This window comes from Cynara cardunculus (genome assembly GCF_001531365.2).
Source record: "Cynara cardunculus var. scolymus isolate 2C chromosome LG 4, CcrdV1, whole genome shotgun sequence".
NCBI lineage: Eukaryota > Viridiplantae > Streptophyta > Magnoliopsida > Asterales > Asteraceae > Cynara > Cynara cardunculus.
The window spans coordinates 12,673,054-12,690,232 of record NC_037531.1 but is presented as its reverse complement, the minus strand read 5'-3'; the positions used below and the strand labels follow the sequence as shown (position 1 = coordinate 12,690,232).

Genomic DNA, 17,179 nt, shown 5'->3' with positions numbered 1-17,179 from the left:
TGTGAAGGTTTTAAAAAGTCACCTTCACAGCATTTTACTGTGAAGTTTCAAGTGTAAAATGTTGGTCTCACGGGTCTCACGAAAACAAGCTGGTCTCACATGATCCCAAGTCTATATAATATATATATATATTAAAAACCAGCTATTTGTGGCTCCTTAAATACATCACCCTGTGGTATCTTAAACACGGGTAAATTTTGTAGCTATCACTTACAGAAATACTTACGGTAGGGACGGATCCAGATTTTTTTTCAAATTGTGGCACCATTTGACTATAAGAAAAAACTATAGAGAAAAAATTTCAAAGGTGGCACCGTTTCACTATAAGAAACAAATATACAGAATGTTTTTCAATCGGTGGCACCATTTCACTAAGAAAATGACACTAACACAATTCGAACTTGGGTCTGGGGTGGAATGAAAGTTTTGCAAACCAACTCTACCAAATAAAACTTGTTCTCATTGTAGTTTCAAAATACATACGGTTGCACACAACAAACTAATACAATTGCACATTTCACGAACCTAAATTTTTTTACCCTTCGATGGAGGAATAATACGGTGACATGTGCCACCTATACCACCAAAGTATAGGCCGTCTCTGACTTACGGGGCACTTTCTTAAAATGATCTGCAAAAGCAAGTGCAGTTTATTGCGGATTCATCCAGCTAGATCCTATGCTATTTACAAATCATGACACATAAACCGAACATATGAACATCCATCCATATCATGTGGATCAGATACAATGTGACTTTTCTACTATTGTATAGAATGAACCTAATAAATTATATACACATAGCTAATCCCTTCAAATGCCCAATAGCAAAGGAGTCAGCTGTGAAGGGATTAGTTACTGATGTCCAACTTGAATCAGTTGGGTCGAGTAAACTTGTTGGAATTTTCCTTTGTATGGGGATGAAGATAAACTCTAGCTGTTGGGAATGTTCCTTGCAATTCTTCTTCTTTGATCCATGTTGAAGAAAACTTATTGGTCTTAATTATTTGAATCAACAAATGCCAAGATTGATATATAATATGGTATTTTAATACTAGTGCAGATTTTCGATGTTGAGAGAACTCATCCCTCATGGTGATCAAAAGAGAGATAAAGCATCATTTTTGTTAGAGGTACACCCATGATGTCTGATTTATTCCTTTTTATCATTCACCCAAACTCACACATGCATTGGAGTTTTGAATTTTGTAGGTGATTGATTACATTCATTTTCTACAAGAGAAGGTTAACAAGTATGAGGATTCATGCCTCCGTGGATGGAACAACGAACCACCTGCCAATGCCATCATCCCATGGGTAATAATTCTATCAACACTTAAATGCTTCAAAACCCACCCTGATCCTAAAGGAATGCAATTTCTTCTTCTAACTTGATGACTGGCTGCCTTGAATTCAAACAGAACAATAATCAAAGACCAAGCGAAGGATTTGTTGAACAACCACGTGTCCAAAACGCATTAGTATTTGCTCCAAAACTGAATGAGAACAAGGGAAGTTTTGGGGCCAAAAAAGGGAAAAACCTATTAGATAGTGAAGTGAAGGAAATTGGTGGGTTGACAAATAAGGCATCTCCTTTGGGTTCAAACATATATTCTCCTGCCGGTTGTCCTTCAACACAGCTGGCATCTGATACAGCATCCCAATTATGGCAGAGCAGATCATGCACAACTGATTGCATTGCTGGTGATAAGTTGAAAGAAAAGGAACTAACAATTGAAAGTGGCACAATAAGCATCTCAACCATCTACTCTCAAGGGTAACGATGAATTTAATATCAATCACTTGGGTTTTTTCTTTTTGATTTGAGTGACAACATTTTAGTGTTGAAAACAGGTTATTGACTAGTCTAACACAAGCGCTACAGAGCTCCGGTGTCGACCTATCTCAGGCCAACATCTCAGTACAAATTGACCTAGGAAAGAAACCCATCCTTAAGGTACTTGCCTCCTTTTTTAGTTTTATAACATCCACAACGGGGAGATTTTTCAGAAAAGATGGGACCCACATGAAAAATTACACTTTATTATATCTTTGTCATTGTCATTGTCATTGGGTTTTCACAATAAGCTTTTCCACAATCTCATGTGAGACACGGGTAACGGTAAGGTTAAGAAATGAAGTGGAGTGGAATATTAGTTGTGAAAACCCATTGTTACCTAAAAAGCACAATACGCATCTTGGTGAAGTGTTTTAATGTAGTGGACTTTGCAAACAGAAAAATGAAGTAGGGAATGATGAAACGGTGAGACGTTCAAGAGTTGCAAGCAGCCGGGAGGAAAAGAGTGATAAAGGCTTGAAGAGGTTTAAGTCGAGCAGAAACTAAAAGATTAATCATTTATTGCTTCCAAATGGAGGACGATTCATGTGTTTTTTTTTTTTTGTTTTTTTTTGTTAATTTTTATATATTTATATTAATTGTGTTGGAAGTTAATACGATGTATGTAGATTGGGGGGGATACTAATGAAAAAGAATGTATTATTAATGATTGTCATCTCATTATATATATATATATATATATAATATATATATATATAATATATATATATATATATAGAGAGAGAGAGAGAGAGAGAATTAGTTACTGCAGATTTATATATACCATATCTTAATTTAAAAAAAAATTTGTTGCTAAAGTATGTATTACATGCTTAATGCTGTTGTTCTTCTTAATGTTTTGATTATTATATCATGAAGACAATTAGAGGCAATTGAGGTTGTTAATTAAACAATAATTATATCATACTGTCTTGTTAATATCAAATATTAAACGTTAAAGAAAAGAAAATTAATTATGGTTATTTCTTGTAATTTTGAATAATATTATGTAAGAGGGAAATGAAGCAATGTTGGTGGGGTGGTGTCTCACAATGAATGTAAATTAATGCCTCTGATTCAAATCCCATTAATTGCCTTTTTCAATAATTTTGTTTCTTCTACTTGTGGTGAAACTCCACAATCTTTTTGTCTTTCAACACCATTATGCCCAAACCCCATCTCAAATTATCTTTTCCTAATTAATTCTTTCTTTTGGAAAAAGAAATCCACATTCTAACAAAGTAACGATAAAATCAGTATATATGGAGGGAGGCCATATATTGCATGCGTAGAGCTCTGTGAGCCAAATGAAGCATGCATGAAGGAGTATGTCATTTATTTACTAGGATTATTGGAATGAGTTGGTAACGAATGACTTTTCAAATACTGGTTCTTGGAATCCTGAAATTTTGAATCAAACATACACTTGATTAATCATGATATTTTAAAAAGTAATTGTTTAATAGAAATATACATACATACATACATATATATAGAAGAGACAGAGAGATATTTGGGATCACAATATTCTGGTGAGAAGTGGTGAAGATACTCTTATATTCTATGAAACTTTCTTTATATTTTTTGTAGGTGATGAAAGTAAATGATCTGAATGTGTACCTTCACCCAAGGGTATTCAAAAAAAACGTTGGACCACTCAAACTGTTTGAACCAAGTCAAACCAAACCATTTTTGGGGGTTTGGGCGGTCTGGCGGTCCACCCCGGTCTGAAAAATAGTCAAACCGGTCGTTCCAGTCTAGTCTACGGTTTGAACGTTTTTTTGAGCGGTTTGGACTTAACCGACTGCCATAAATACACATATATTAATTATAATTAGTTTTCATGTTATATGCTCAACTTTATGGCACAATTAAATAAGTCTATCCAAGACTTTATATTCTCAATTGACCGCATCATCTAAATTGGCAAAATTTTGAACTCCGTCAAAAATCTATTTCAAAATTTCAAATCGTCATGTGACTTGCTCAATTTTAGTCCAAAATTCCAACTATTATTAGTAAATTTATGTAACCTCTTTTTCAACTTACTTAATGTCTTTTTAAGTTACGGAGATAGATATAACTTTTATAATTCAATATTTTATTCTTTAAGAATGTTATATTGATAGAAATTTCATTTTGAATATATATGTTATGTCTTTTTGAGTTTAATGCCCAGAAGACCCAAACCATCTAAACTTGTCAGACCGAACCGTCTTTTTTGTGGTCCGATTTGATTGATTTGGTCGCTTACTACCAAAACGCTCCGTTTGGAAAATTTCATAAACCGCCATTGCGGTTTTTTTTTCTTCCCGGTTAACCTGGATATCCAACCCGCTATGCGAGCCGACTAATCCCAGGGAGACCACCTGCTTTGCAGATAGCCCAGAGTCACCGCATTTGAACCTCCGTGGCCACAAGGGGATTTTTATTCCTCCTTGAATTTGAACCTGGGACTTTTGACCTTTGGAGTCAAGCTCAAACCAATCAGACACCACCCTTATGGTTTGATTTGTGGTTCAGGGGGTTAATCGCACCGTGAACACCCTTACCTTCACCAGATATGTGAAGGCAGCCACCTTCATATGCCTTCACATAATATAAGGTTACCTTTACTTGTATCATGTGAAGATTAAGTTATCTTATGTGACGACATTTTCACACTTTTCTCATGTAAATTGAAATTTATTCAAACGAGAACGCATTCATTTTATAATAACTCAAGAACATTCTTATCACATGTGATAATATACATGAAGGGACATGGTTGTGTGGGAGCAACTTAGCCTACGACCTAGGTCTGTCGCATGAAAACTTTTATTTTAAGATATTGTTTCAAATGATTTTTCTCATCTAAGACTAGAATTTAGTGTATTGATGAACATATATTTGTTTCACAATTTAATTTAATGAATATTAAGAATCATGCATTTACATACATCGACTTCAATTTATGTATTTAGAAACGAATCTATGACATTTGGAATAGACGTGTACATATGAGTGGTTTATATAACCCTGCAATGCCAGGGCACCTTCCTATACATCAATTACCATTATTACCAATAATATGTCAAAATAAAGAAACATACTCATAATAACCCCCCAATCTCACCTCAACCCCTACCAAGATCATAACCCTTTCGACATCGATGTCTCCCACCACCCTCGATATCCAAATAGACCCGTATCGTGCACCATTGAGCCGTGGCCGCTGCACCAGCTTCACCCGCTTTTTATAGATAAAGATCCCAACCCTCAAAGGCCCTCATCTTAGGATGCTCAAAGGTTCACTCTCTAATGGCTGCAGGCATTCTTCTGGATTGGCATAGAAGTAATCTTCTTCTTTTGGTCTCTCTGGAAGAACCACTCTTTTCTTCGGGCTCCCCATTCGTGCTGCTGTATGTGCAGCCTTAACGGCTCCTGAGAACTCGTCCCAACTCAATGATCCACTCGTATATCGATCTATTAACTCAACAACAAGCTTTCTATCCAATAATATCGTCTTCTTGAACCCCAAATATCTGAAAAAGATTCGAGATTCTTTATGGGTCTGATTCTGTCAGTTATGTAACCAAGAATGGCAAAAGAATGGTACCTTCGATGGCCTTCTACCACTTTGGCCATGTTCCCGTCATAGGTAGGGATAAATATGTCGCTTTCTAACGATACCAAATAGTCCAATGCCGCCATTTGTGACGAATGGTTCTGGAAAAATTGAAGGTCATCTGCTCCTAATAGAGTCTCTTTTCTTACCTGTTACAACACATACATACACATAACTTTAAATGTAAGATTGTTCATTCATCTAAATCGCGTGTAAGACTGGACAAGACATGACTGGACCGGGTGAAAGATGTGTAGATGGTTACATGGTCTTAATTTGATATGGGTAATTTAGCAATTTACCTATTTTGTCACATCTCCCTGATTTGATGCATTTTTTGTCCCGTTCAATCCTGTCATGTCCTAGTCTAATATCACGCCAAACATAGAAAACAACAGGTTTTTGTTCTGTCCTATCACATGTACCAAATGCACATTTGACTGTTTAACTTTTGGACAAATTTCTAATTTTGGCACAGCGATTCTAGCCAGAAATTCTAAATCATCCAATACGTTTTCATTTAGCAATTTTACTAACCAGCTTAGGAAAAGCGGACGCAAGACCCGCCATTCTCCTTTGACCTCCGTATATTTCACCAGCAGCAACGTAAATCTGGATGTCGCTATCAATGTTCAGTGCCCTTAACGTAAGGGCAGTTTCCTCGGGAGTCAAAGGGCATAAACCGTCTTTCCTTTTCAACTCGGAGTTTATAATCTTTTCTTTCCACCATGGGTATGCATATCTGTCAACAAAATGGACTTACGAAAAGCAGATCCAATGCCCTTATTAAACTTTACGGACCAAACTAAAAAAGCCAAACCTCATCCTGGTCAACTCTTCCACCTCATCCGTTTTGCATCCTTGAGTACATCCAGAAAACGCTAACATATCCATTTCGTATCTGAGATGAAGCACTAAAAACGGCCCGTTTCGTCTCAAAAGCTGTACAACACGTCTACCCAAGTATTCTATCTGAGGAGTGAATCTTAAAGCGTTGAAATTTACTCGGCATCTGAGCTTCTGAAGTTCTAGAGGCTGACCGTTATTGGCAAGCCGAGCATCGGTTCTATTCAAATGCACAACTTTGTGTTTTTTAATCAAAGGAAGAATCTGCATTTCATGAGGACAAAACTGTAATAATAGCATACAAAAACTTCAAAATCAAGAATTATAGAGTTGGGTAGAAAAAAGATTGTACCTGGTTATGATAATAAGAAATATCGGACCAGCTAACAGGAGGCATTGTATGCACGATTCCCGATTCCACTCTCTTTTTAAGTCTCGGAGGAAGCTGTTTCAGTATCCGGACCTCGTCTCTCAAGGACGTAATGAAATGATTCACGTCAAAAATGTCCTCAAACTCACTGTCATTCAAGATTTGAAACAATCAGACTCAAATCAGGCGAGGTGGGTCTCAATATGCACCGAAGAAAAAAAAGGCTAGGCCTTGGGGCCACTAAACTGACAAATAAAGGCCAGGCCTTGGGGTTCCTTCTCATAGGTCGCCAGTTCGAGTCTCCTCAGGGCCACTGATTACTGACGATTTTACTGAATGTTATCTCCAGGGCCCGTGGAACAACTATGGTTACCAAAAAAACGCAGTGAAGAATGACATGATTCGCCATACCTTGGATCAGCCCAGAAAGAAGTTTTATCCAGCTCCGGAACTATAAGAGTAACGTTCAAAAATCTTGCGATAGCAACCATATCACAAATCTGCATGATAATGAAACAAGATATATTTGTTTCTATTGCAAACTTATCGAAAAGATTGATCAATTTGTAAAGAAAACACTCACTGCAGAGCGCATTTGATTGAGTCCTCCGTTACATGAAACCATTAGGTAACCATTGTTTTGATAAACCCCTACATTCAATACACAGATTGATCAAACATCAAATAAAACAAAACAAGAACCCTAATAATATATAGTGGAAGAACCAGATAGCAGAGGAAGCCATTAATCATCTCTTGTTGATGTTAATTTCTTTCCTTTTAGATATTACAAACTCTTTTGACGAAAGAATATAAATCCAGTATAGCCCGAAAACTTCCAAAGCCATCATTTTCATCCCCACCACTGATAGTTAACGACATAAAATGAAAATTTATTGTTCAAAATGGAGAAAAACACAATCTGCTATGCAATTTTAGGAGTTGATTTGTCCTGGTTAAAGTTCCGCGATTTCTTAATACGAATTATCATTCCAAACTTGGTATGAAATTGCAAAAGATCTCAAAAGTTGGCGAAAGCGCGTTAAATTGTATTTTTGCAGGTCATCATCTTTTGTCATGTTGTTAAACTCCCTGCATTCTTTCAACATCACAATTCAGAAAAATCCAAGAAAAACCCATAACAAGTGTTGCAATCCATGTTGCAATCATCAGTAAAACATGTTAGATTTCATGTTACAATTGATAGAACACATAAAAACCAGTAAGAAAACAATGAAGAAGACAGAAAGAGCTTACTCTTGGGTGGAAGAACTCTAGCAGGAGCAGTGGGTAGAAACTTGACATCTAAAGCAGTAGCAGAATGGGAATCTTGAGTGAAAGAAGAAGGCCAACCTTTCAAAACCCTAGGACCCCATGTATCACCTAATGCTGTTAACTGAACCAAACAAGTCCACAATAGCACCATTGTTGTAGCCCTAATTATCCATAGCTTCATTTTTGGAGATCTTGCATTAGCCTTAAACTTTTCTACTCGACCTTCTCCTAATGACTTCCATCCCATCCTTCCGATTCCAATTCCAATTCCAATTCCAATCCCAAATCCAATTCCAATTCCAAACCTCCTTTTCTTATCTTTATCCTCTACCCTGTACATATCTCTTCCATTCATCCACTACAAAAACCCTAAAAATTTATCTTTTGGCAAAAAGGAAGGATCTGAATTGATAAAGAAAGGAATCCAATAACCGATAATGGGTTTCAAGATCCAAGAATTTCTAAATACATGAAGGGAAATCAAGGCCGATCCAACTAGAATTCAATTGCAGAGTTACCTACCAAAAATCGAAACAACATTTACAAGTCTTAATTAAATCTCAGGGAAATATGGACCAAGATTTCTTTCCTTCCTACAAAACCCTGTGATTTTCAATAACCCATTTGGGAAATCATGAATCCAAAAACACCCTCGATCGGCATTAAAGAAATATTAATCTTCACGACATTTAACAGCCACCGACAACGACAACGACCAATTAAAACATTTGATTAAAAATGAGAAAAATGGACGCTTGTGGGTGTCAGTTTTTGATGGGTACAGGTAAGGAGTCGCCGGAAGTAGCCAACGACGGTGGAGGAGAAAAAAGATAAGAGAATCACAGAAGGTCGGTCGGTATTTTTGTGATACAATCGGGAGAGTAGTGCTTAAATTGCAAGGGTTTTCCTTTTCTTTATATATTTAATATACAGATGGAAAAGAAATGTTCATAGATATAAATACGTATCTAAATTAGATTTTGAAACATGGCTTGTTTGAGATTGCTTATAAAAATAACTTATTATTTTGTATCAGTGTGACATTGATAATAAGTATTTTTTAGCGTTTAGATAAACAAGTTATATCGGTGTCAAATCGGTAACAAGAAGTTTTAAAAAAGTCAAACTCTTTTAACTTATAATAAGTTGATAAGTGTTTTTATAAAAAATCATAAGTTGTTTCAAATAAACAATCTCAGACACCTATTACTTGCTATTATTACAACTCTAATAATTAAATGTTTTTAAAAAAATCGATTTTTATTCTTTTTATTAAATTAAAATTATCATTTTTGTGAAAGAGTTATAGCAAATTAGCAATAAACGTAATTTTTTTAAATAAATATAAAATCATCAAATGATACTAAATTTAATCATTTTTATTATATTTGAACTTTTTGTACCTGAGATGTATATTAATAGTCAGCTTTACAAAGTTTAGTAAGTTTATAGTTTGCATGCACAATTATACATATCTCATCATGCATAAAACAAACAATACTCCAAATGAAATAATATGTACATTTGCTTCAAAACATCTTTAAATAATTATGAGATCTCATTTTATGATCCATCGGGTAAAGGTCTTATTATCACTGGCATTCTTCGGGTTATACGGCTATCTCTTGTCTGATCACCCATCCCTAGGAAGTGTTTTCCCTTATAACATATCGACTCAATCCCATACCCAGTTGAAAACAACAACTCATTTATAACATGCGAATTAATGTTTAAGAACACATAAACAAATAGCATTCAACCCATAGTAGTAATTCATATGCATGTATTAAGCCTATAAATATGTACATAAAGATAACATAATGCTCAAATAATTTGTACATAAGCATGTATTCCAGTTGAAATCTCATGAAAACTCACCTGAACAGCTCCGCTTAGCTAAACCTCGTCCCTGAGTAATACCCTATAACACGTAATTTTATTTCCATAATTAGAGTCTTGACTTTTCCCAGAAAGTCAACTCAAAAGTCAAATGGATCAACTTTGGGGTTGGCATGGTCAACGGGTCAACCACAATCATACCTCGTCGCCATGTACTCCCTCATGGAATATTTGACATCTAAAATAAATTATGACGTATTACACCCAACCTTTAATTATATACGGTTCCCGTTTTAAAAACGTTTGATCCCGCAATTATCCAAACATGACTCCCAAAATAAGTTATTATATTATCTCTTATAATTTAAATGTGGAAACCCAATTAACTAATAATGTCCATATTTTGACCAATTTAATCGAAACATCACGATTTATTTCGATTAATCCAAATAAATAAATAAGTCTCAAATCTCTTTTTAATAAATATCGAGTCTAACCGAACTCAACTGAGACAAGTAGGCCCTGGCCTAAAACCTGGTCCAGCGTCGGTCGGCCCAACTCGAGGCCCGACCCAACCAAGTCGCACCTTTGGTGCGGCTATCGTGAACGACCTCCATTTGAGATCAGTTCTCATTCGTTTTTTCACCAAACTTTTTACAAAAGTTTATAAATAATAACAATCCCAACTTGTACCCAAATTTACAACCCATATGGTCTATTATTAAACTCGTATTTTGAGTTTTTGTACCTGAATCTCGTCGAGCCACCGCTGCCGCAGCTTCTAGTCCAAACCGTTCGACGTATATGCCACCATAATCCATGAAAGTTATACCAATGGAAAGGTAATTGAAAAACGAAGCCAACCATATATTATACACTAACTTTGGTTGAGTATTTTACCTCCAATCGTCGTTTTTGTGTAGAATGATCCTATGCCGCTCCAAACTCGATATCTTCCTCATTTCTTGATGAATTCCCGAAATTCCAATTAGGTTTATTCCCTTACACTCTTGGGAACGATTCCACAAAAGTTCAGCCCAAAACTCGAACTTACAGGGCATCAAATCAGCTCTGGAATATGAACAATGTGATAGCAAAAGATTTCCAAATTTACATCATTTCCAAATTTGTTTTCTATTTTTGGCAATACTAGTCCCTTTAGTTTTTCTTTCTGCATTTACATCCTAAATCAATTAAATACAAAATGTTCCATTTCTTTTTTTATTGATTTTATTTTTTGCAATAAAATCATTTTTTTCGAGTATCGACACTTTAATCCCATATGTCGTTTGCTCTTTAAATTTTAACACTCAACATTTATTTATTTTACAAATCATGAATCTTAGAGTGTTACAACTTTCCCCCACTAAAAAAGGATTTCGTCCACGAAATCAATCTCCGTCGAACAATTACGGGTACTTGGCTCTCATCTTAATCTTTGGTTCTACGTCCTTTTTGAGCCTTTGTGGAATTTCCACTTAACCAAGACCAATGGGATGGTCTTGTTCCACAACATCGTCGTTTTCTTGTCCAAGGCTAGAATCGGTTCTTCGCGATAACCCAATTTTTTTATTGATTTCCACATCTTTGAAAGCCTAAGCTGTTAATTCATCAACTAGGCTTTCATGTCAAAGGATGTTAATATTGTGAGGTATGTTTATATATGTTAATGTATGTTAAGGTACCAGATGGATGTTAACTTTCATGTCCGCCTATAACATTGCCATCAAAGTTCCATCTAATTACAGTTTTTGCCACCATATTTTTGTGAGACATTTTAGATCAAGCGGCCGATCACATCCAATGGCAACTAATACGTTCTTAGGCAAAAAAAATTCCTACACGATCCCAATTATATATAGGGCCTAATCAAATTAGAACTAAATAGTTTATGACAACCATGAGATCCAATATAAATCAATCATTTAATTTTATTTAATAATTATATATGAAAGGTTATACTGGTAATTTAATTCTTCGACAACTAATCCATAAAATCATGGCCTAAAATCATGGCACGGTGACTCTCTTCTGCCTCCGTTTCATACAACAATTTGCATCAGTTTCAGCAACAAAATTTAGAAGACGAACAAACCGGTACCAATGGTCTCAAAATGGGATGCCATAAAAGAGAACATGAGGAAAATAGAAACAACCAATTGTTAAATGGCAGCAACAGCTAGGGGTGCTTAAATAATCGACTAACCTGACCAACCTGACCCGAAAAACCCAAAAACGTTCAACCCGAGCTAACCTGATATATAATCAATAAAATTAGACAAACATATTCTATTGGTTAAAATTTGGTTAAGCTCAAAGTAACTCGACCAACCCGATAACCTAATGAAGTTTGTAGTGGTTTCTCTAAAATTATTCGTATTTCTCTTTAATATGTATAGGTTACTAAAAAACTACTCGGTAACAACGAGCAACGAAATTCATAAGAGGACATTATTGGAAAGTTATATATCTAAATATTTGATGAACTCGTATGTTCTCTTGAATGATTGATCGTATTTCAAAGGAAGGTTTCCTTTATTTTTATGTTGCCAATGTTGATTTTACTTTGTTTAAGTACAACCCGACCAACCCGAACGGGTTGAGTTGGGTTGAAAATTTTTAAACCGCCAACATTGGGTTGAGTTGTTCAGACGCTTTCAACCGATCAACCCAACCCATGATCACTCTTAGCAGCGACGACAGTGAAGGGAAAGAAGGAAAAATCTCACGGAGTCCAAGAGGACGGACCGACCGACCTTAATTCCATCTCATCTCCTAGATCAACGGTTTGTTTGTTTTTTGTTTAGATTTAGATGGATCAGAATGGATCAAAGTGTATTTATGGATTTTACGAAGGGCATAACAGTGTATCAGAGTTTGTTTTTTTGCTGCCAATCCCATAGTGATACACTATTTTGCACAATGTGGGCAACATGTATATGTTTCTTGTATGTTTCGGGTGTATATCTTTTTTTAACATTGTGTAGCTTGGGGTATCACAATGTCCATATTGTATTTATCTTGGATATCACAATGTATCATTTGAATGTATTTTTCTAAATAGTGTCAATTTTTTATGTATCACAATGTGTATCTTTTGTTCCCACTGTGTTATTTGGAATAAGATTCGTCGGATTAAAGTTTGTCGGAGAGAGGAGAGAGAGATTTATAAAATAGACTACTTTACCCCTAATCATTATTCATATTTTTTTAGAATTAATGGATAATATTAGTAATGTGTAATTGCAATTGAATCTCACGGTTATTACAAACAAGTTTTCTCTTGAATGACCCTATATGCGTGTGTGTGTGTATAGGGGCCTAATCAAATGAGAACTAATTAGTTTGTGGTAACCGTGAGGTCCAATATGAACCAATCATTTTATGATATTAATTGTATTACCTTAATTAACAGGTAAAGGGCGTTTTAGTAAAATGATTAATCATAATTTAAATATTTTTCTTATTTAATAGTTATCAAATTCGGTTTCCTTAATTATCTAGAATTCGGTTTTCTTAATTATCTCAACAAAATTGTATCACAGTCGTGTATCACATTGTGGTCGTGTGCGACCTATAACTCAGATCACATCTATTATCAACCCATGTTCAAAACGTTATCATAATGGTATCACAATGTGTAACACAACTGGTTTTGTGTCTTACTGTTATAAATTCTTGGGGTATCACAACGTGTATTATATTTGTTTTGTGTTTTATTGTTAGAAATTCTTGGTCAGAGGGGGAGGGGGGGAGGGGCGAGAGGAGAGAGATTTTAAAAAGACTAATTTACCTCTACATATTATCAGTAAATTTAAATTATTTGAAAATTAATGGATAATTATCAAAATTAATGAATAATTACCAAAATTAATATGTTTAATAATAAACATTGATTATTAATAATGTGTGGTTAAAATTGGATCTCACAGTTATCACGAACAATTGAGTTCTCTCTTGATTAGACCCCTATACACACACACACACACACAGAGGGAGGATCATGTGAGGAGCTAACTAATTTACCAGAAGGAATATATGCTATATAATCCATTAATTAAAAAATAACATAAAAAATTAAAAATTAGGATAATTTTCATTTTGAATTGGATAAATCTTCAAAAATCTAATTATATCTTTTAGATATTTATATTTTTCAATTTAATAAATTCATAATTATTTTATAAAGTTTTTTATAACTTTTATTTCCAAGATATACTTTGATAAAAAAAATCAAAATTTTTATCAAATTTCACATGCGATAAATACAGTTAATTCGTAATCCCTTTCACTATTTTTTCTATAATTTTTGGATCCACGTTTTGAATAACATGTGATAAATTTCGTTTAACATATGATCAATATGATCCACTATATGAATTTTGTACATATTTTATATGATAATATACATCTAAATATAAGCGATGTATCATTACATGTGATAACATTTACATCACAAAAAGATCTATAATAAACATATATATACATAATCACATATGATTAACAAAATATCCGCGATTATCATCACTACTAAAAAAATAGGCATCACCGACGGATTTCCGACGGATCCCAAAATAGTCAAGAAAAGTCAACTTTTATCGACTTCCGCCACAAATCCCCACAAATCCGTCAATGATTATTTTAGAAAAATAAATTTTTATTTCGATAATTTTTCCGACGGATTCGTTTATTTATTTAATACCATCACAAATCCGTCACAAAATTGGTCTAATTTTTTAAATAATTAATTAGTGTTAATTAATTACATTTTCCAACGGATTTTAATTAATACTTTTATTTAATTAAACTCCGTCAAAAATCCGTCGGAAATTTTTAAACAAAAAGTTTTTAAATTATTTTCTTCCAAAAATATATACTTTAAATAAAATAAAGAAAGGATTTAAAATTTCCGACAGATTTTCGACGGAATTTATTTTTTTAATAAAAAAATAGGATCCGTCAGAAATCCGTCGCAATTTATTTTGAAAAATGTTTTAATTTTTTCTTCCAAAAAATATATTTTTGAAGAAAATAAAACGGATTTTAAATTTTTATATTTTTTATTTAAAAAATTAGAATCCGTCAAAAATGTTTAAGGAAAAAGTTTTTTTTTCATCAAAAAAGAAAGAAATTTAAAATTTCCGACGGAATTTAATTTAAAAAATGTTTTCATTTAAAAAAAAAATATATTTTTAAAGAAAAAAAAAAAGAAAATATAAAATTTCAAATGGATTTTATTTTTTTCATTTTAGAAAAAAATTCTTATATTTCAGATGGTTCAATTGATCGTAAATATGAATTAATCGTAAATATCACATTTGTGAAATTATTTTATTAAAAAGTGTATCTAATTTTTTGTAATATAAAATTTGATTAAAAAGGGTTATATTAAATAAAATAATAAATTTAAAAGACATAATGAGATTTTTAAGGATTTATTCAATTATCTTAATTTCTAAAAAATATTTCATTTACTATATTATTTAATTAATAGATTATGTTATCCATGTTTCTTTTTTCTTTTTCGTGAATTGATTGTATTCTATTTGAACCAGCTTATATATATATATATATATATATATATATATTATATACTATATTATAAAGCATTTGATAAAAACTCTTAAAAATATTTTTTTTGCATGAGATACTGTTTATCGATGCATATTACTTAAAATTCAGGATTAAAAGTGATTTTACGTAAGTACAACTTATTAAAGCTTTTTTTTTTAAATTCGTGTAACTAACTGCATATAAACATAATCAAATATATGATAAACATCTATTTTAAATATAGAAAATCTAAAATATATAAGATAATTATTGAGTTTCTAACCAAATGTTCAATTATATTTCTAATAAAAATTATATTATTAAACTAAAATTAAATTACTTTGTTATTAGATATAAATTAAATTATAATAAAAAATTGAATTACAAAAGTTACATAAAAAAACGAGAACTATTAAATAGTTAATTTAATACTAATATCAATTTTATTTTATTTTAAATTTTGTTATGTTATCTTCAAATTTATATTTCATTCAAAATAAAAACATTATCGTTTTTTCTCAAAACGACATAAAATCATATTATATCGATAGATACAAATAATAAAAACTAAACATTAAAATGAAGATTTATTTCGCTGCATTGCATTATACGACTACCCTTCTGGTATATATATATATATATATATATATATATTATCACAATATAATGATTTATCAATTTGGCCAAAAAGAAAAGGAAAAAGAAAAATCCAATAAAAGGAGTTGTGTACTCGATTAGAATGGATTTGCCATTCCCATGCATCCAACCATAAAACATATAAAAGTACAAATTTCATAAATGGAATAATAATAATTTCATGAGATGACTCAAATAGTTGCATTTGACCTCTTTTCTTAACTTACATTTCCAAATTATATTTTAAATCTATACTATATTATAAAACATTTGACAAAAACTCTTAAAAATCATTTTTTATGCGTAAAGTACTGTTTATTAATGTATATTACTTAAAACTCAAGATTRCAAGTAGATTGTGCGTAGGTACAACTTATTAAAGCTCCATATCTGAATTCGTGTAACTAACTACATATAAACATAACCAAATATATGATAAACATCTCATTTTAAATATAAAAAATCTAAAATATAATTAGGATAATTATTGAGTTCTAACAGAATACTTAATTATTATCTTTATAAAATATTATATTATTAAATCAAAAATAAATTATTTCGTTATTAAACTTAAATTAAATTATAATAAAAAAATAAATTAAATAAAATTACATAAAAAATGTGAACTTTTAAATAGTTGATTTGATATTAACATTGATATATTTTTTTTTCAATTTTTTATGATATCTTCAAATTTATTTTTTATTCAAAAATAAAATCATTATTGCTTTATTAGAAACACATAAAATCGTATTATAACATCGACAGAGACAAATAATAAAATAAAATATTAAAATCGAGATGTGTCTCACTGCATTACGCAAATACTCTTCTAATAATTTATTAAAACAATACTTGAAAAGAAGAAAAAGAAGAAGAAGAAGAAGAAGAGGTGATCCGAAGCCATTTATTTTATTTTAACAAAATCTCAAACTTTAATCACTCTCTACTTCATCATTTCATGTATGATAAGATTATGGGAATAATTTTATGAGGTTTCTATAAACGCAAACTTTATGATGCTATTGTATTGAAACGGGATTTTGAGTTTACATATCGTAAAGAATGGATGACGATGACAACACCTAGAAAACGAGGTGTCACAGTATTGAAACGTACAACATGTGTACTATATTGTGGTGGAAGAGTATTCCAGACGTTTGGTCAAATTTCATACTTCCATTAATGTTTCATACTTTTATTGGTGTCAAGTCTCA

General features: G+C 32.4%; 2 protein-coding genes across 2 annotated transcripts in view; one reads left to right on the top strand and one right to left on the bottom strand.

Moving 5' to 3' along the window:
• Window positions 1–2,500, top strand: part of LOC112511261 (transcription factor BIM1-like) — a 7,113-nt gene extending 4,613 nt beyond the window's left edge. The window contains exons 7-11 of the mRNA XM_025116805.1: window positions 1,063–1,132; window positions 1,212–1,316; window positions 1,421–1,776; window positions 1,854–1,956; window positions 2,236–2,500. Coding sequence (XP_024972573.1) covers window positions 1,063–1,132; window positions 1,212–1,316; window positions 1,421–1,776; window positions 1,854–1,956; window positions 2,236–2,343 — 742 coding nt within the window. The 3' untranslated portion in view covers window positions 2,344–2,500. The remainder of the gene's footprint in view (window positions 1–1,062; window positions 1,133–1,211; window positions 1,317–1,420; window positions 1,777–1,853; window positions 1,957–2,235) is intronic.
• Window positions 2,501–4,799: 2,299 nt separating this feature from the next.
• LOC112511260 (O-fucosyltransferase 34-like) lies at window positions 4,800–8,809 on the bottom strand. Its single transcript, XM_025116804.1, has 8 exons — window positions 7,917–8,809; window positions 7,243–7,310; window positions 7,071–7,159; window positions 6,642–6,807; window positions 6,264–6,553; window positions 5,981–6,185; window positions 5,435–5,592; window positions 4,800–5,360 (listed from the first exon to the last, which is right to left on the bottom strand). The coding sequence occupies exons 1-8, from the start codon at window positions 8,287–8,289 to the stop codon at window positions 5,105–5,107; spliced, it is 1,605 nt and encodes a 534-aa protein (XP_024972572.1). The 5' UTR covers window positions 8,290–8,809; the 3' UTR covers window positions 4,800–5,104.
• Window positions 8,810–17,179: the final 8,370 nt, after the last annotated feature.